General features: G+C 41.2%; 2 protein-coding genes across 3 annotated transcripts; both read right to left on the minus strand.

Annotated features, from left to right (window-relative positions):
• Window positions 1-211: 211 nt before the first annotated feature.
• Window positions 212-11966, minus strand: phf8 (PHD finger protein 8). The gene is made up of 22 exons (XM_027021333.2): window positions 11667-11966; window positions 10171-10568; window positions 9977-10062; window positions 9514-9637; window positions 9152-9312; window positions 8835-8976; window positions 8524-8710; window positions 8220-8382; window positions 7668-7755; window positions 7433-7539; window positions 7139-7230; window positions 6797-6886; window positions 6369-6677; window positions 6143-6234; window positions 5881-6053; window positions 5675-5760; window positions 5453-5571; window positions 4965-5284; window positions 4714-4806; window positions 4492-4601; window positions 4004-4397; window positions 212-3601 (listed from the first exon to the last, which is right to left on the minus strand). The coding sequence occupies exons 2-22, from the start codon at window positions 10266-10268 to the stop codon at window positions 3513-3515; spliced, it is 3123 nt and encodes a 1040-aa protein (XP_026877134.2). The 5' UTR covers window positions 10269-10568; window positions 11667-11966; the 3' UTR covers window positions 212-3512.
• Window positions 11967-15917: 3951 nt separating this feature from the next.
• arf3a (ADP-ribosylation factor 3a) lies at window positions 15918-19886 on the minus strand. Of its 2 annotated transcripts, none has more exons than XM_027021374.2 (5): window positions 19724-19886; window positions 17604-17771; window positions 17314-17424; window positions 16636-16760; window positions 15918-16257 (listed from the first exon to the last, which is right to left on the minus strand). In XM_027021374.2, the coding sequence occupies exons 2-5, from the start codon at window positions 17749-17751 to the stop codon at window positions 16096-16098; spliced, it is 546 nt and encodes a 181-aa protein (XP_026877175.1). In that variant the 5' UTR covers window positions 17752-17771; window positions 19724-19886; the 3' UTR covers window positions 15918-16095. The 2 variants fall into 2 exon arrangements, with proteins under 2 accessions (XP_026877175.1, XP_026877173.2); XM_027021372.2 differs by lacking the exon at window positions 19724-19886 and adding an exon at window positions 19437-19552.
• Window positions 19887-20268: the final 382 nt, after the last annotated feature.

The raw sequence follows: 20268 nt of genomic DNA on the forward strand, positions 1-20268 counted from the left end.
TTTTGAGCAAATTAAACTGTACATGCACGATAGAATTAGCTTTCTTTTTATTCTGATTGTTCGAGTACCTCTCAGGAAATGTAATTTGTTCAAAGTATTTATATACATGACTACTCATTGTATACTGTAATGAAACTGCATGTTATGTTTCAAATGTGTAGTTTCTAACAAATATGCAAATTTAAACATGACAACGATGCAAGAAATAAAATACAAGTTTAAAAATATCCTTTAATCGGGCTCATTTGAAAAGTCTTTCAAAAAGCAAATGGTGTAGTAGACAATAGCTGGTTAGCACAATATCAGGATGTTTAATTATCAATTAGCAGTGGACACAATTTGAGTCTGCTTTTAAAGTGGTTACTGTGTAGGTGCAACATACGTCTATGTTTTCCATCAAAATTATATTTTAGATAAAAAATTAACCCTGAGAGAAACTGTGTGAAATCCATGAATATTTTTTCCCCAAGTTAACCTTAACACACAGAAAATACTTAAAACGGAAAAACACACACATAGATGAAACAAAAAATACAAAAGGTCATGAAAGTGAAGTAATTAACTGAAATTTATATGGGAACTTTAATTGGCCTTAAAAGGCAGAATAAACATACAACAAAAATAACTTCTTGCCTCAGATTTCCTAGACTGTCCAAACACATTTTCTTCTCCTTTAATTTTACGCACAATCCCTAATCATATAATTAAAGTTAAAACATGGCAGAGGTCAATGGCAACCTGTGTAGAAAATAGTTAATTATCCACTCCCCCACCAAAAAAAGGTTTTCATTGGCTTACTGATGTCAGTTATTTTTGGTGCTCAGTATATTCACACTATTCATCAGAGGAGTCTCAAAAATGGAAAAAATAAAACCAAAAAAAAAAAAAAAAAAACACTAAAAAAATAATCCAGATTTAGTAAGAAAAAGTGTTTATAACCAACCCTTCTAGAAAGAATATTTAAAAAACTAAAATATATTGACATATATAGTTTATATAGGTGAGGGGAGGAGCAGAAGAACAAGAACAGACAAAACTATAGAATACGTTAACTTCATTGTCACCTTACCAATGTCATAAAACATCAGCCAAAAATAATAACATTTACGCTATACAAATAAAAATGACTAAACAACTTACTGTTAAACTCTCACACACATTTCCCAAAACACTAAAGGTATCTTTTTACAAGGTATGTTAAGAAAGATTCAAATGCAAGAAACCTTTCATTGTAGCTATAACAAAATTACACCAATTATGTACATTAAACCTTAATACCCCCCAATATCCATGCCATCCCACTACACTAAATCAATTTTAGATGCATTACTGTTACCACACCATGCCTGCTGCAATCAGCTGGCAAAAACTACGCTCAAACAAATAAATGAAAACAAACAGGGGAAACGAAGAGCAAAACTCTAAACCACTGTACTGTCTGTGCCAGGTGACTAAAAACTCAAATAATAATAATAATAATAATAATAATAATAATAATAAATATTTACATTGCTGAAATGCATTAATCAGTAGAAGAAATACATTACAAGATTATGGTAACAATTATGCATAAATGCAAGCAATGGGAAATCAATCATAATCTAGAGCCTTAAAAGGTGCTGAGGGTAATATTAATATTCCTTCTGTTAGATCATGTTATATCAGTATGTGTGTACTGATAAACTGAAAGTGTTGCTTTTGGTACTTGACTACTTTTAATGTATTTACACGTGAGGAGCTCTGACCACATTAAGGATGATCATGCTGGCAAGAAACATTCACAGTGAAATATTTTGTGTTATTGAGATTTGTATCACTCACTTCTTAATTGCTGTGCCTCTAAATGACATAAGTGATCAAAATCAGTTTTGAACTAGTTTGGACCAGAACAAAATAAAAGTTACTTAACATAAGCTTTGAATATTTGAAACCTCAATATTTTTAATTGTGGGAGAAAGGTGTATTGCATGTTAGGTACACACTAAATGGTTCAAAAGCCATTACAAACATTCATCTTTCATCAGCAAAACAATCATTAAAGACTTAAAGACACAATCATTGTTTTTAAAAAAAGGTTTCTTGTTTACATGTTTTTACATTACTTGAGCCAGAACAAGAATTTTTGACTCGAACAATAAAACCAAAGTAACCAATCTGGAGCCTAATTATCTTCTCTGCACATGATCTGCTCTGCCCTTCCATGTTTTGTAAGGAATGGTGACTTCCCTTTCTACTTTTATTTGCAAGTTTACGATTAGTTTGTTTTTCTGCAATGTCCAATTGTGGCTTTAACCCAGTGGAGTTGCTTTTCAGCGATAAAATAGAAAAGGTTCAAAAGCTTCATCTGAAGGTAAAGTGAGAGACCATATTCTGGCCAGGGATCATGTGTTTGTCTACTGGTGGCGATTTACACACAAGCAGACGATTCCTTTTTTTTTTTTTTTTTGCTTAAAGTAAAAGTCCAGTATTTTCCAATCTAAATCTCCATGTACTGCACCGATGATTTATAGTAGACCATCATGGACAACAGTTTTGACACATTTCCCTGAACATAGAAAAGAACTGACTAGAAATACACATTTATAATGGAAGCCTAACAAGGAACAAGGAAACGTCAAAAGTCACTGTGTGGCAAGTGACCTTACACGAAAAGATGCAGTAGACAGATAGTAGGCTGATGCTGGGATATTCCTTTAGTGCTGTTTCTCCGCTGGCAGATGAAACCTAACTGGGAGGCTTAATCTTTCTGAATTTGAAGAATTTAAATGTCTTTCTTTGCTTTACCTTGTTAGGGTCCGTGACAGACAGCATTACCCAATTCCACTCAACAGCGCCAATGCAGTCTTAGACTTCCTTACATTAGGAGTAATTTCAAGCATCAGGAATTCCTCAATGATGACATCTCAGTGAAATCCTGCATCACATTTCTGCTACATTAAAATGCTGTACTTGTATATGAAACTCACTTTTCTCTTTCCTCAAATTACACTGCTCTATTACTCACTGTCCAGGAAATATAGTCACCTGGAAATGAAACTAGCATTACTCTAGAATTATTTGGGCTGCACAATTAACTGCAAGTAACTGTAGAGCTCTAATTTAATCAATATACATACCAATTATTTAGCCCAAAACAGCAAGATTACAATGATGATATTGTATCCGAACTAACCCGTTAAGTGCTTTGTAGCTTTTTAGATATTGTCTTACAGCTTGCAAATAGTAAATAACGACTAGATTTGACAAAGACAAAACAATGGATAAAATGTTAAATGAGTATTAAAATACATGCTAAAAAGAAGAGGTATTGAGCTTAAAAATAATGAATAGCAAATTTTACATGAAACAAGTCACAATCACAACAGTAAGAGTATCTCTGCCTTTTGTTCCTACCACATTCAGTCACACATGGTGTTTTTCTCCCATCTTCACCACTTTTTTAGCGGTTCCTTTTCCTGTTTCACCATCTTCCTCCAGCTCATTATCACAGTCTCACCTTTTCCAAAGTCATCTCACAGAAGCAGTTTTCCATTGCGGTGTATTTTCAGAATCTTTCCAAGTCTCTGTTTAGCTGTGGCAAGTCCTTTCTTTGGACGCTTCCCTATGATAAAAACAACAGGCTAAAGTTTATTCGCTGGAGCGGTCAAACATGGCTACATGAATGGCTATTAAAAGTAGAAATGATGGTAGACTAGTTTGGAGGGAAAATGGTACCGAAGGCTAAAGGTTTTAAGACTTTAGTTTAAGTAGCACAATGTGATTTGCAGTGAGAGGAAACGCATCCTCTTCTATAAAATAAAAGATCCATAGTAGAGGGTAGAGCTCCTGGTCCTCAATTCAGTAATTATAAAAACTAGCATGAGAGAAAAGCACTCTCTCATTTTGAATTCAAACAACGCCAAAAAGGCCAGAAACTGACGATTACTAACCACATTTTCACATGTTCTGGGTCAGACCGTGCAAGCTTACTAAGGGCCGAATGAATACATGCTTCTAGGTTTACCTTGTCCTGTCCCGGCAGCCCCTGGGCTGGCCAGTCCAGCAGGTGTGGGCGTAGAGGGGGAATAGTTGCTGCTGTTCTGGGGAGAAAGTGAAGGACGTCTGGAGGTGAGGAACACCCCGGGGGCCATGGCAGCACTTCCTCTGGGACCGCCTGGGCCAAAGGGGCTGGGCCCAGCCGTGTACTCGTGGTCCAGCAGGCTGGCGGAGTAAACCTCCATTCTCCTCTCCTCTGCAATGCAGTCAGTGGGAGCCTCAGGGGGCACTGGGGGAGATGCAGGGCCGGAGTCGGCCTGCAGCTGGAGACGAGCTCCTTCTGAAGCTGCTGCTGCGTGCATTTTCTCTTGAGGGACTTTCTTCTTTGTGTATTTTCTCTTGGTTGTAGTCTTCTGCTGCTCCTGACATTAAAGCAAAGAAAGGCCCACGAATTGTCCGGAGTCCAACTCTGAAAACTGCATTGTGTGTCTGAAGCCTCCGTGTCTCAGCACTCACCTGTTGGGCCAGTTTGGCAGCAGCGGCTGCTAGCCCAGTCTCCACGGACGCCACCCTGGCACCCTCTCTCACTGGCCTCTCCTGCTTGGGCAAGGTGGGAGTCACACGAGCTGGGATGGAAGAGATGAAGGTGCATATTGCATCAATTATGCAGGAGCAAATTAAAAGAATGCAAACCAAATTAAACACCACTGTTTAAGTATGACTTTTGCACACTGGAACCTTTGGGGCTCCATGGTGTGTCATCCCAGTTCCTCTTTCTCTTCATTTTGGACTTCGAGTGGTCCTCCTCATCAGACTCCAAGGAAGGGTACACTGGAAAAAACAAAAAAACAAAAACAAAAACAAAAAAAACCAAAAGCGTAAGCTGAACAGTCTTAATGGGAATCAAGTGAGCCACTGTAAGAACAAACTCTAAACTGAACAGTTATCTATAATCTATAAATGCATTAGGATCTTTAGTCTGTGCCCACCATAATCAGAGTCTTTAAAGCAGGTTCCCAACGTGTCCTGATCATCAGGACTCTCCTCATCACTCAGGTGCCTGGCGGGCCGTTTGATTGGCCGCTTGCCAGGTCTTTGGATGGTGGCCTTCTTCTCGCTCTTCTTCTCCGCACCGCTTGCCCATGAAGCCCCACCGCCTTTCTCCTTCATCACTACCAGGCCCTCACCCCCTCCAGACACAGAGAGAGGAGAGGAGGAGGACGAGGAGGAGGAGGAGGAAGGGGGGTTGGCCATGGAGAGCATACCCTGGATGGCGTCGCGGGTACTGGGTGAGGCTGGGGCTTCCTCACTGAAAAAGAAAAAAACAAGCCCAACGTGCTTGAACAACATCTACACCCTACATTTATACCTTCCAAATGTCAGACTCCTACAGTTCAGTACTACATTTTCAGCCTAACGGTAACTGAGGATGTTAGTAAAGATCCCAGGGACATGCAACGTGCGGTAGGTGTTGCACCTAAGAGCCGGGTCCAGGCCAGCCACCTGTTTGCTGGCCTTGAGCAGGTCCAGGATTCCCCCTGCTCCCCCCTTAACTCCCTGAACAGTGAGCATCTCTTCATCTGTGGTATAATCCTCCTGCATGAAAGAGATGCAAGACCATGGCTACTGCAATCCTACCATGTAACTATACAAAGCAAAATAAAATGTTATATGATAGAAGAACAAAGGACAAGTTTACCTCTATGTCAAAATCCACCTCGCCTGGCTCCCTGACTCTGTGGGGGTCGGTGCATGGTTTTGCCCGAGGTAGTTTCCTGGGGAGACCTAATGCACAGAAATAGCATGCTGTGTCTGGATATAAAGCTAATCAAGCTAATCTGATGTTGCTGCACTAACAAAACTGCAACAATTTTTGTTTTGCAATAATAATGAATATGCACCTACCAGCCATTTTCTTTTTGTTGGGTACAGCTGGCCTACGGCGAGGCGGAGGGGATTCGTCAATCTGAAGCTCGTCTTCAGAGTCGAAGTCTGAAAGCGCCGAGCTGCTCGTCAGAGGCTGTAACTGAGCGGTGCGGCCCGCTCCGTTGGCACTGCCAGAGCGGTGGCCCTTCTTCCTGCAGACGCACGCGTGTCTCACGGTCAGCGACACTCCACCACTACACGAGAGCAGTCAGGGCTGAGTGCCGCGCATCAGGAGTCTTACCCTTGCAGCTTGCCATTGGTCAGGACCAGTTTCAGCTTGCTCTTATTCATTTTCCCTTCAAAGTCATCTAGACAGGCACCAGACGGGTCCATCTTTTGGGAACGTGGAAACAAAATCAGAAACGCAAGCAACAGACAACTTGTAGGACACTGAATCATCTTCTAGTTTGAAGTCCACGGCACAGCGGGTCTTTACGTCTGTTTTCATACTGATTACATTGCTCTACCTTGCTCTTGCTCTTGGCTTTATTTCCAGGCTGAAACTTCTTGAGGGTGTGTTTAGTATGAATCTCAAGCAGATCCAGTTCTCCTGCTTCGGTCTTCATGTCCTTCCCTTTCTGGCCCTTTTTCTTAACACCTGGAGGGCCTCCACCGCCTCCACCTGCACCATCCTTGGGCTTGGGACCTCTCTTTTTACCCGGAGGTCTGCCCGAGTTGAGAGGCGTGGTTAATGGTGCTTTGGGGGCAGGAGAAGGAAGACCCTGTGAGCCGCCAAAAGGTCCCCCAGTCCTGCCCATGTTCTGCTGGAAGATATCCTGCCAAGAGATGAACATGGGCGTGGCTAAATATACACGGGACATCTCAAGCAAACACATCAGTGAAAACTCATAAGGTTTTCCTAACATTTACTGAAGCCATGGCACCTCTCACTCACCTCCACCAGACGTATCTCTTTAGCCAGGTCCTTTATCAGCTGTTGGGTCTTAATATTCTCTGGGATCTCCTCCTCATGCTCAGTCAGGGACTAAAGGGGAAGCAGTAATCACACATTCTTATATCTTAATTAATTCATTTAATTTACTTATAAAACATCTTTACATATGAAAATTACTACAAGGCAGTATAGACTCGACGCAGCTTCAAAGTAAGACATTTCTTCCAAGTAGTATATATAGGACACTACCATGGTCATGTGGCTTTACCATTAAACAAAACTGTAAATGTTTTTTGGATTAATTTTACAGTGCTGTGTGACTGCGACAGATTTTCAAATGACCTCTTTGCGGGTCCAGCTTCGAAAGGCATTATTGAGAGCCTTGGCCCCATGGACCAGATATGAGGCAGGATGCCGGCGATTTTCTCTTAGACCTGTAAGAGCCAAACAGCAAGCTTTAAAAGAAGAGCACTAGCCTGGGTTTATCTTTGAGTTTTTAATCAATGCAAAATGATAAGCAGGAAAATAAATAATATCAATGAGACTGTGGCCAGACTAGAAAATCATTTGATGCCTTACAAGGACTGTTCCCAGCTTCAGTGGTGGTGGTGGTGGTGGGTGGGTGGGAGTTCTTACCTCTAAGAGTGTCAAGCAGGTGCTTGCCAACATACCAGCACACTGTCTCAAAGTTAGGGAACTTAAACAAGTCTGCTGTGCTGAGTCTCTTCTCTATTTCATAAGCCCTAATAAATGCAAAGCAAACAACCATTATGGAAAGCACTTAATGCATTTACGTTTACCTCCATTTGCATTATGCATATTTCATAATATACACAATCAAAAACTTGACTGTGCAAAACAAACATCTCACCGAAGCTGCATGTCAATGTTGAGGCTGTGAAGGAAATTTCCACCAAACGCCAAGCAGTCAATTGGAGTAAGAACGGCATGGATCCACCCTGACAGAGAGACAAGGCCACAGGACACGAACATCAAACACAGCACCATCGTCATCATCATCATCATCTCTGAGCCACTCCAGTTTGTCTAAACTGGCACAGAACTGGCAGTTTGTCTAAACTTGCACAGAAATGAAAATAGTCAGCACTGACACCAAATTACACTTTGAAAGGCATGCATGGCTACACAAGAGATTAGGTTTCTAGTACTCATGGCGTGTTTGCAACTCAGACACTTGGCCATTCTTCAGGCATCTCTTTAGCTTGAAACAATCAAACTAATTAAAACAGACTGGAGAAGTGCAATGTATACTGTGTCTTGACCCAGAATGAATTCACCACTGAAACAGATGTTACGCCATGATACAGAAAAAGCCAAACTTTGAATAAACTCAACAGTGATCATTTGTCACAATTACATCACTACATCAAGCAGCCCAAAAAAAAAAAAAAAAGCTGAATACCAGTTGGGATAAAGAGGGTGTTTCCTTGTTTGACTGAGCACTTGAAGCACATGTCCACTTGGTCCCCAAAGAAGAGCTCATTCTGATTGGTGGAAGAGCTCCAGCGCTCAAACAGTGACAGGTTAGCGGCCGTCGGACGAATCAGGTAAAAAATCTTTTCCCCCTAAGACAAGAACACACAGTGTTTACTACTGTCATGCCACTGGCTCCAACGCTTGCTAAAACTAAAACATTTTTGTGGATACTGCAAATTGAGGAAAATTGAGGTTCCAGTAGCTGTACTATTATTACATAATTGTCATACTCGCAGCACATGATACCACACAGAGGTTCCACCAAAATCAATGTGGAAGTCTGTGTAGCTGTCCTTTACTCCCATCAGGCAGTACTTCTGAACATTGGGCCTCTCAAACACAGACTCCTCTGGCCAGAGGTTTTCCACCCATGACAGTTTCCTCACAATCTTTGGTGTCTCTACCAGGTTAGATAACCTACAGGTACAAAAAGAGAAATTAAGTTAGTGTTCAAACTGACATGACACAAAATGCATTTGGTTAACGAAGGAAATTTTGTAAATTCCAATTAAAAGAAAAAGAATCAAAAAGTATTGTATACCTAGTGTCTGAAAACTCCAGACTGATCACATTGAGCACTTTTTCCCTGTTGGGGCTATTATAGTACTCAACAAAATCACCAAGTTTCATCTTGAGGTCTGCCTGACGGATCACATCAATCACGTCGATTTCCTTGTCACTTCCTACAACATGATAATGAACTTCAGCAACACTTCATAAACGTGAACGCAGTGCAAGTACTAAACAAGTGCTGAAATGAAAATATAAAGACCAAGTGCTTTTATAAAACTATGAGAGTAAAGGATATCACACCAGTCAACCTTTCTTTATAGTGAGTGAACGTGTAAAGGTGTTTACCGATATAATGCTCAACATCAGAAACAGAGAAAGAGGCTGGAGGGAGGCTCATGCCCAGCCCGTCTCTCCTCAAGACCAGGACGGGGACGCTGAAAGAGCGCTCCTCTAAAAAGTCCACTGTGAGCTGGGCTCCGGTCGGCTTCAGCAGGACCTCATCAGCACTGAAACATATGTTAGAGCCCCAGTTAAGAAAAAAAGATATTTTGAATACACAAAGCTTCACTGTTAAATAACCGCTGGATGTAAACTGAATGCAAACAGCATTAACAGTCAAGTTTGAATGGCACTGAACTGCTAATCTGACTGCATTGCGACTTTTGGAAAGGCAAAGGACAGGGGTAGTGGGCAAGTCTAAACATTACCTTGGAAAGGTACGGCTGCGCAACTCTCTAACAAACTGAGCACTCCCAGTCTTCACAGGCCGACCCGCGTCCCTCCCAGCTGCCATGCCATCAGATTGCTTAGAGCCTCCGCGACGTTTCCGCACTACAAAAGAATCAATAACGGAGCAAATCTCTCTCTATACAACACCGCAAGAAAATGGATTTCCCTTAGCTGGCAGATTTACGAGAGTCAAAGCAGTAACACATATGATGGTATTGCATAGTTGTATTTTGAATTAGCTGAACAAATCACCAAAAAGCAAAAAACCCCAAAACAAAACAACAAAAAACACAGTGTTGATGATCAAAGTATGACTGCCTTGAATTACTATTCCCTGACTACCAAGAGTCTTTCACAGCCTTGAATGACAAGCTGTGATCGGCTAATTTAAAAAAGTAAACAGATTATTGGTTACACGTATGTGAAAGCAGAGATACTTACTGACAGAGGGTCCATGTGTAACCTGACAGTTAGGGCAGTGATACAGATCAATGTCTGCTGCTTTATCTTCTTCCACTCCAACACAACTGCATCAAAGTATTACTACTGTAAGACACTTCAACCACACATTTTGAAGGCAAATAGAGAGTAATGAGGCTAATAAAGTTTAAAGTGTGAAAACCAACCACACTTACCTCCCATGAAACCAGTCTTGACAGACATCGCACTCAATCATGAACCGTGTGACATCATAAGGGAGTCGACACAAGCAGTACACAGGAACAGATGCCATGCTGAAGTTATGGGCAGACTATTTAAGCACCAGAGTCTAAAGTTCGATCTTTCTTTAAGGTTGATGCCACAATGTACTCATCTGTAACTGAGAACAAGTACAGGGGCTCACCTCACGCTACAGTCATAAAAATATAGTCTGTTTAGGTGACAAGTATGGCAGTCTTATTCACTGCAGTGTTACACGGTGGAGAATGACAGCAGGGATAAAAGTCTGCTTTTAATGGCAGGTCGCAACGCTCACAGGCTTCCGTACCACTGCAGTCAAACTCGGCACCAAGCGCATGCCATGTTTTGGCACCTGTTGGAACAGCAATGAAACATGTCAGGGAAGAATAGCCTTCTGTTATATCTACAAACATGAAATAAAATACACAGCAAAGTTCCAGCTATAATTGTAAGACAGCAAAAGCTCAGAAATTCGTTAAAAAATTTACATCAACGACACACAAACAAACACACCTCAGTAGTAAAACGCATACGTGAACTGGTGAAATGTGTTTGGGTGATTTTCATGTTGTGCAAAACGGTAAACAATAAGACACGAGCTTTGGGTTACAGGTGTATTTTAGAATATACAACGAAGAGCAATGATGAGTAAACCTTAAAGAATTTGTTGTTTTCAAGTGCACAAACAAATACACTGCAATAAAACACAGCCGCTAGTTTGGACAGCTCCTAGCCAAGCGTTGCCACAGTGAACCGTGTAAACACTTGCAGTTTTAAAGCTGACTAGCTAAAATAGCCACAGGGTTGTGGTAGTGATGCGATATCTACCTCCAAGAACAATAAAAAGACACTATCTTTTGCCAGTAGCAGCCTAAAATAAACATAAGTACTCTGGGTTAACATGCGCTCATTGCTATTTATTTAGTTGGGACTATAAATGCAGTGTAGCTAAGCAGCTAACGTGATCTTAATAGAAAACGAACACAATGAATCCGGGAAGCCAAGCTAGCTGACGTTAGCTAAGAAATACTAGCCAACGACCTAGCTAAGTGGTCTGGGAAAAGATTTTCGTATTCATTCTGCAATTAAAACAATATTAGAATTCACCAAAAATAAATACGATTAAAAAACACCTTCTGGCTAAATGTACTTATTGTGCGAGGATCGACTTAGCCTAGCCAACGTGAGCTAACGAAGCTAACCTAGCTAGCTTAGCTTTTCAGCTAGGCTACACACTAAAGTGAGCCAATCTCTTTAGTAGACCGCCAACTACAAGTTCAGCATCAGTTATTTGTGCTTATACTGTAGTTTAACTGCCGCAATCTTTTGTCTGACCTGTGTACTTTAGCTAAGTTGAACGACGGTGGGTTACTCATAACGATTGGGGCCTGACTCAAACCAGAGGACAAAAGAAAAGCGCTTCTGAGGGACAGCTACTGCCAGGTCTTACCGAGTATAGAGTGTCATTAGATGTCCGAGGGCCAAAAGCATCACGCCGTTTGGCGTCCTTAGGAAAATCCGAGGCGCTGTAAGGCCTATCTTAAAATACTATGCTGTTTTCCAACTCATTTATTTGCTTTTTTTGCTGATCCAAAAACAAGAATTGTTGAATAATGTAGGCAAAATGACAAAATGGAATGCAACAACTACAAAGCAATAACGATACGAAACACTAGCGACATAAACATTGGCGATAGGCAGTATCCATGTCAACAGCCTCGCGCAGCGACCACTGTCTGCAGCAGGAGGAACACGCTCGGTGCAGCTCTGTCTGGTTAACGGGCCCAGTCCTTCCACAACAGGCGCAGCCCATGCTTAAACTTCACATACACTACTGCATTAGACTATTTCAGACATGCAAAATGCTTAAACCTCACATACAACTCTACTGCATTAGACATGACATTTATTTTTTTTATCTGGTTAAAAAATTCAAAATGTATGTATTTGTGATTAAAGTTTTTGATGTGTAAATTATATTTCTTTTAAATATTTAAAGAAATATTTTTTATAGCAATGCAATATGTAAAGTTTCGAACATTTTAATTTTATTCTGCTGATAATTAAGCGGAGGATTGTTTCTAAAATATTAATTTCTGTTTATATTAGTGTAATCATTTGAAAATCTGTGGCTATGGTTTTAAATGACTGGAACACTGCATTTTAGAGAGCTTTCACTTTTTTAATGTGGATGTTTAATATGGAATTTCCATACCTAGTAGTGTATGTCTGTGAATATGTGCAACTAATTACCCTTAGTCCATTTAAATGTAATGGAAACATAAAAAATTATTGTCATGTAATAGAATAAGCTGTGTATAAAACGGGTAAAGAGATAGATAATATATATATTAGAAGTTTTTTGTTTTTTTTTCAAATCAAATCATCTCGCATACAAAACCCCACTAGCATCCCCCCAAACATAGAGCCGACACCTACACATCAGGCATTTTCCCAAATTTGTCCAATAGGAGGAGGTATTAGCAAAGTAGTGTCAGTGTTAGAAAGCTGTAGCAAGAGACCAGTTCAGAACCTATGAACCAGGAATAAAGTATACTTAGTGTATCAAGTATTTCTACTTATTTCTTCTGTAGAATATACTTTAATTGTCTATAATAGTCTGTGGTTCAAGCCTTAAGTATAGTTCTTTGTGATTCAACTAATGTGTTGTATTTTATTAACTTATCAAATGCCTCTGCTGACAGCAGTTGTTTTGAGGTGCTGCATGTGTATCAGGGCACATTTACAATGGTGGGAATTAAACATGAAAAGCAACATTTTAGTACATCACCAAAGAACAGAAGCTGAATGATTCTAGTTTAATGCACAAATTTTCATAGCACAACAAGACAACTCTTAATACACAATCAAGTCCTATTCTGTAAAGGACCTAAATCAAAGATTTAAAAAACTACTGGGTGTTTGCTTGCAACATTTTTGCTATTGTTACTGGCTTCATTTTTTGCCTCTATTGTTGCTGACTCTTTTTTTTTTAAACCTTAAACCTACACCCTAAACCCTCAAATGAACTTTAAACTGGAGCTTCTATAGCAGTACCTTTTGGTACACACTGTTAAGCCACAAGCCCTCCACCCCAGTTTCCCCCCCCACCTCCCCCCTCTGTCCTTGTGTTCAATTTCCATCCAACTGCAGTCCATCCAGCAGCACAGCCCTCCAGCTCAGTATCCCAGCCTCAGCGCCGGTGGCCGAGGCCTGACTACGGGGGTGGGCTGGCTGCGCTTCAGCACTTCACGCTCCCATCGCAGATTGATGAATTGATTGCAGTGCTGCTGCCAGTGTGTCTGTGCCCTGGGCGAGGGCGCCCCCGGTTACAAGAGGGAATCCCAGCAATGGCACCCGCCGTGGTGCTGCTATTGTGCATGGCCTGCAGGGGGCCTTGGGGGTTGGCAGACCAGGGAGAAGCCCTGACCCACATACTGCTGTCACACCCCTGGAGACACACACTGTGAAGGCAGGCAGGCAGTGTGTGTGCATGTGTGTGCGTGTGTGTGTGTGTGTTTTTGTTTTGTGTGTGTGTGGGATAAGCCAGGGAAAAGAGGGAGTGAGATGCTGGGCACCTTGTTGAGAGGATTTTCCCAATTCCCACTGCCCGAATTTTCCAAGTTAGTGATTAATGTTGGAGGAGAGCAACTAAAAATGTTTAAAAAAGAGAGACAGCATGAGCTGTTAAAAACCCAGGTATAGCTGCTCATTCTGTTTCCATAGAACTGTAGTCCGAGAAGAGATTTATAACATTCTGTGGTATCACACAATGTTACCATCATAAAGAGACACATTCTATAATTACATACCAAACCACAAAAAGACTGAAATATATGGTAACACAATCCCACATCCCACAGCACTTAAACTGAATTCTACAAATAACTAGATAAATAATAAACCCAGTGTGGAAGCAACTGAACCAGTCAAACCTCTTCTGCAGACTCAAACAAGAGCTCTTCCATTTTGGTCATAGAGAGTTTATTAAGCAGTTTTCTTCAATAAATTACTGTGTATAATAGAGTCATACAGGCAGATACATTGCATCAATGGCGGTCAGTCACCTCATGAAGATACCAACTAGTGAAAGGTTTTAACCTGGTTTAGGTGCTCAGGTTCATTAACGAGTTGTTCAGCTGCTGGTCACAGAGTTTAGCACTGATACAGAAGTCATGTAATGAGTCAACAAATGGAACATTTCACACTCAGTGACATTTTGTGATGTTAGCGGAACAGAGAATCAGACAGTGGAGGATGGCTATAAGCTTACCGAATGACTAATAGTTAAAAAATTGCGATACATATAATATGTAAATGTGATCTGCTGGCAACAGACTACATTCTGAAGCTTTTGGAGGCTGAGTGGTGAAGATGTGAACAGATGCGCAGACTGAAGGACACACCAATGTGTGACACACCGATGTGCAGAGGTGCTGAGGTAATGTGGGATGCAGTGCGACAAAGATCACTGAGTATTTCATGGAGTAACATCATGCACTGAAAAGTTGATTGAAACAATGCAATCTCAGTACGAGATGAGGAGAAAACATAAATAATAAAGACCCCCCCCAAAATCCAATACTTCCATCAGCAACAAGAAAAGAAACAAAACAGCTGACTTAAAAAAAAAGTTGTGAGTAGCATCAAAAGAAAGTTTGCACTTGACTTAAATAAAAACTTCAAAATGTTAACATTCATACTCATCCAAGGGCACTCACACATGCACACACGCACACACGCGCGCGCGCACACACACACACACACAGTATTCCCAAGTGTGAATACAATGTCAAATGTCAATAGTGTATTTGAAACACTCTCTTGAAGAGCCACACATATCAGAAACAGCTAAACCAAGCACAGTGCCAGAGAGACCTACTCCTGTCCTTTATGACATCTAAAAAACACATGCAACAAAACACAGTGAGAGCAGTGCACACTAGCATGGGCATCATGCAAGAGTAGTGAATCCCTTTCACCAGGCCACAGAAGCAAAACGCAGCTGTCTTGTCTTAGGATTGTTAGGACTGCACCATACGTGTTCCCAGGTAGTGCCTGACTAAAATTAGCTAAACTGTACAGCACACAAAGTACCATTCTGCTAGCACAATGTGTATGTACAAGGATCCATCTTTGCACAAACAGAGAACGGACTGAGGCTGCCCAGAGGCCCAGGCAACATATACATCTGCAAGCAGCCCAGTACAACTACTACTCTCTACCATTTTCACCACTGAAATAAATGCTAACTGAACACAGTGTATTATTGTAAAATCTGCACAAGTTACTTTGGGAAAAAAAAACCCATATAAAATTTAAACACTTTGGAGAACACTGAAATCTAGCGTTCCATACCTCTGGAGTTCCCAACAACCAAAACCGAATTTCTGGATTCACTCAAGAACCATTTAATTTTATTTCCAACAGTTAAAGGCTTCTGGAAACAAGATTCAAAGCCACTAGGACAAAGGTTTTGAACCATTAGGGCAGTACATTATGGTAGTTTAAATGACCTGCATTTAACACTAATAAGTATATAATGACTATATAGTCAGGACATTTTGATTATCAAATACTAGTGTTTTACACATTTACCGTGAAGATTTGAAAAACTTAATTTTTGGTTACTGAGTCACAGTTTACACAGGAGCCAAGCATCTTTCTTGTCACTAGCAAAAGAGAAAATCATGGCAATGCATTACCTTTTTATCTTTTTATTAAGTGTCATAGTACATTGTCCCGCAAAGTGGGAAAGCACTGAGAAGCGGAGCAGTGGGAAGCGCTATGCCAGCCCAGACTCTGCTCCCCTCTGCGAGCCCACCAGTGCAGCTCAGACCGCGGCACTCTGCTCGGTCCCCCTGCCCGGCAGCCTGGCTTCACTTCTTGTTCTTGAGCTGGTTGGCGAGCCAGTCAAGTCCCTCGTACAGGCCATCACCACTGGTGGCACACGTAGCCTGGATGAACCAGTTTCTGTGGCGGAGCGAGCGTAGGCCCAGTTTGTCTGTGATCTCAGCCGCATTCATGGCATTCGGCAGGTCCTGACCAGCGGGGTATAGAGAAGAGTGTAAGACAAGCATGAGGCTGAGTAAGACATATTCTGGTTAAGTGGTTTAAATACAAAAAGTAAAAGCAAGGTATGAAGTATTCTACATGTACTAAAAGTTAAGATATCCACCAGTGTTGATCAAATAAATTGGTAAACTGAACTTTTGATAAAATAAAGTTTATGATGAAATATGCTCAGAACAATCAACTCAAAGATTCCAAGTGCTGCTTCTGCTAGCAACCCTCTGTGCGCAACATTAAAAAATGTCCCCGCTAAAAAACAAGGGCGTTTGAAACCATCTTATCTGGGACGTAATGGCAGCCAGTGGCGGCCCCTGCGTGCTGCAGAAGAAGCCCAATGACCGTCTTGCCTGTTTGTTGGCAAAGACGAGCAGCACGGCATCTCTGAGCTCATCCTCGGCCAGCATCCTCATCAGCTCCTCTCGGGCCTCGTTCACCCTCTCACGGTCGTTACTGTCCACTACGAATATCAGACCTGACCGAGCACACAGAACGCACAGCAGAAACAAGGGACAGAAATGGAGCTGCACCAAGATGAGATCGTCATTCATAAGGTATTTAAACAGCAGTTAATTTCTCATTCAGTGAAATTCAGGCCATAACCTTTACCAAACGTTAACTAGGGCAGTGGTAGCTCAGTGGTTAAGGTACTTGATGTGTAATTAATAGGTTACCTGTTCAAGCCCCACCACTGCCAAATTGCCACTGCTGGGCCCCTGAGCAAGGCCCTTAACCCTCAATTGCTCAAGTTGTGCTCAGTCATAATTGTAAGTCGCTTTGGATAAAAGCGTCCGCTAAATGTAAGTCCAAAAAAAAAAGCTTAATAATTGATTAATATACTGCATCAGAATAACATTATGCTCAATAAACAAATATAGAATTTTACATATAACATATGTGATATCTAACCTGGTGTGTGTCTGCCCAAGCAAGCATGATCTTTGCCTTGATTACTGATAGGCATGATTACTGTAGATCACCAGTAATGACCTCTTCTGTGTGTATGCGTGTATAAGCAGTGAACTCACCCTGCGTGTTCTGAAAGTAATGCCTCCAGAGTGGTCTGATCTTGTCCTGCCCACCCACATCCCACACTGTAAAGCTGATGTTCTTGTATTCCACCGTCTCCACATTAAACCCTGAGAAAGTCAAAGTCAAAAAGGACGTTGGCATTGGTGACTTTCACCACTCACATATTTGGTTTAAAGTGTCACCCATCATTGCTGAATGCTTGTCTAAGTGTGTGTGTGTGTGTGTGTGTGTGTGTGTGTGTGTGTGTGTGTGTGTGTGTGTGTGTGAAAAATCAGAATGAGCATACCAATGGTGGGAATTGTTGTGACAATCTCTCCCAACTTCAGCTTGTACAGGATGGTTGTCTTCCCTGCTGCATCCAGGCCGACCATCAAAATCCGCATCTCCTTTCTCCCTATTAGACGCTTTAGGAGGTTGCCAAAAATGTTCCCCATGCTTGCAGGCTGGCCTTGCCCTTAACAAGAGACATCATATAGACAGACAAGCATTTCTCTACCAAAAAACGTGTCTATTTTTGGTAATAACGCTAATGATAGATTTTTGTTTCCAAACTGACAATGCATCACTAAAATTCTAGTGTATTAGTTTAATGGCACATTTCCTAACATTTTTGGCAAATGAGCCCTGTAGCTTGGGTTAAATGTAACAGAGCTTACACTGCTATGCAACAGCACCCTAAGGCAAACAATATTTTGACCACAGAGGTATTGAAATTTAGCAAATCAGGAAATTAATCAACAAAACTCGCAATTTACATTTTAAGTCATTTCTTATTTTGAAGAGATTCCAAACCCAGAAGCAATTCAAACAGTACATAAATCATCTTACACGCACCTGGTATCCATAATTCTGAATTGTGGTTATGGAACACCACAATCCCAAAATGGAGGGAGTGTCATATTTGTCTCTTTATTTCTTGAACTAGAACCACTACTTTTGTAATGCAGTGCACTAGGCACGAATCGTCTCTGTCAGGGTCATCCATTTTGACCTGCATTCTCCTTATTCCTCTACCCTTACAGAAGTTTGATGGTAGCGTTTAGTGGCATTGGAGTTTTGGTCCAATAGCAGGGCCATGCAGGTCAAGCCAGAAATACATTTCCAAACATTAATCCCCTACTCCACACACAAAAAGCCTAAGAGGCAGGCATCCTAATAAAGCAGTTTATAGTCTGCGTGCAGTGGATTGGAGGCAAACAAAGCGAACATGGAAAACCTGTCAAAGTGCTCCCCTCTCTCACATAGACGGGAAGCACAAACAATGCTTCTGTATTCCTCTGGAAGTTACCAGTGACACTGACTCACCTTGCCTTCTAAAATAAACACTTCTGTATGATCATAATCAGAAATAATGATTGAACTGAAATATGACAGAGACAAAGGGATTTCACACATCTGCTGACAGTACATGGCTAGAAATATGAGAACAGTTGTAAAGAAGGACCATAAACAACTTCACAGTTCTTTCATTTGGCATTACTGATTAGCATAGCAGAACAGAACATACTAGCGAGCTCAAGCTAAAGGAACAAATGTGGCATTATTGCTACCTCATCTTAATCTTTACAACAAGAAATGACCACCACGGCAAACCTCCTATGACTCACGGGAGTGTCATCACGATGAGACTCGGTAAAACTTGAAGGCTGCATGCAGAGACACTTTGTAATTCTTAAAAAAAAAAGAAGTGTTTCCACTGTCATACATTAACCTATATTGAATTATACGCTGACAAAACGAAATTACTGCGGTTTTTCCTAAACTGAAGGTAAATGCAGGACGGACTGTATGTGTCATTCGAATTGAAAACGCAGATGCAGGGAGATCATTTGGTGGATGTTTTCGGAGGTGTTTCTATTCTTGGAATTCGAGGGTACCAATGCCTGAGTGGAGCAAAGAAGGACTGAAAGGTAACCGCGGCTACACGGATACATATAAAGGTACTATAACAAAATGAAAGAGTCCGTGCTTATGAGAAGGCTTCACAGCTGAGCGGTCGTGGCAGCACCGAAGCCTCTCCGAAATAAAGATAATAGTAAAAGACTTCATCAGAGCGTTTTACTTATGGAAGCGATAACAGCTTCTGCTCACGTTCGCCTCAGTGTCATTAAATCCCTACCTTCATAGTGATTGTGAGGGATATTCCAGGCGCCTATTACAGCACAATATAATAACATTTTTCAAATCAACCAGCAGCTGGGAATCGCTGAGCATTTTCCACCTTTCCTGCGGCGTGCTGTGCCAGCTCTAGTGACCTAAATAGCCTGTCAGCGTTACGTAGAAATCCCTTGGCTCATTTGCCAGCGCTCAATTATCCCACTTTGTAAGGCACATCATGTACTTCATAAGCAATGTTGTTAATTAATGTCCTTTTTTGTTTCCCACCTTTACTGCATCCTTACTCACCTCTGACAGCAGCAACTGACAAGTCACCCCGCGCTAGTCTCGCGATAAAACCGCTATGGACGGTGTTGCAGTGAGTTACTCTGATTTACAATCTCGAGATTTGATCCAAATTAACAAACCTTTCTATGCATGCATTCATCTCATTAAAAGTGCAAAATAACACGCAGGACACAAATTATGTAAGAAAGCGGGGAAAAAACATTCCAGGCAACACACACACACACACACACACACACACACACACACACACACACACACACACACACACGCACACGCACACACGTACACACATGTATTTATATTTGGAAAAAGAAGAAAATTACAGTTTCAGTTGTAGTACATTAAGATATAATAGTCTACAGTGGAAGAGATTTAGTTTTTCTTAAAAATAATATTTCAGTTATATCTGTACATGCAGTAGGTCATAACCGAGGCACAGTGTCTTAGACATATCCAAGGTATTTAATTATTCAGTCAAGACTGTACTCCATAAATAAATAATGTGCTATGCGCTGCCAAGTGACACTATTTGGCAGCCTGCAACG

Source organism: Electrophorus electricus, chromosome 24 (genome assembly GCF_013358815.1).
Source record: "Electrophorus electricus isolate fEleEle1 chromosome 24, fEleEle1.pri, whole genome shotgun sequence".
NCBI lineage: Eukaryota > Metazoa > Chordata > Actinopteri > Gymnotiformes > Gymnotidae > Electrophorus > Electrophorus electricus.

What these genes read in the sequence shown, in the direction of transcription:
- phf8 (XM_027021333.2), bottom strand. Translation starts at nt 10,268, where the DNA reads ATGGCATCTGTTCCTGTGTACTGCTTGTGTCGACTCCCTTATGATGTC. An exon ending in CTGGAGTTTTCAGACACTAG is followed by an intron (nt 8,711 to 8,834) that starts GTATACAATACT and finishes TTGTACCTGTAG; the next exon opens with GTTATCTAACCTGGTAGAGA. An exon ending in GGCTGCCGGGACAGGACAAG is followed by an intron (nt 3,602 to 4,003) that starts GTAAACCTAGAA and finishes TTTTTATCATAG; the next exon opens with GGAAGCGTCCAAAGAAAGGA.
- arf3a (XM_027021372.2), bottom strand. Translation starts at nt 19,494, where the DNA reads ATGTTATTATATTGTGCTGTAATAGGCGCCTGGAATATCCCTCACAAT. An exon ending in CACAACAATTCCCACCATTG is followed by an intron (nt 17,425 to 17,603) that starts GTATGCTCATTC and finishes TGACTTTCTCAG; the next exon opens with GGTTTAATGTGGAGACGGTG. An exon ending in TCGTCTTTGCCAACAAACAG is followed by an intron (nt 16,258 to 16,635) that starts GCAAGACGGTCA and finishes CCCGCTGGTCAG; the next exon opens with GACCTGCCGAATGCCATGAA.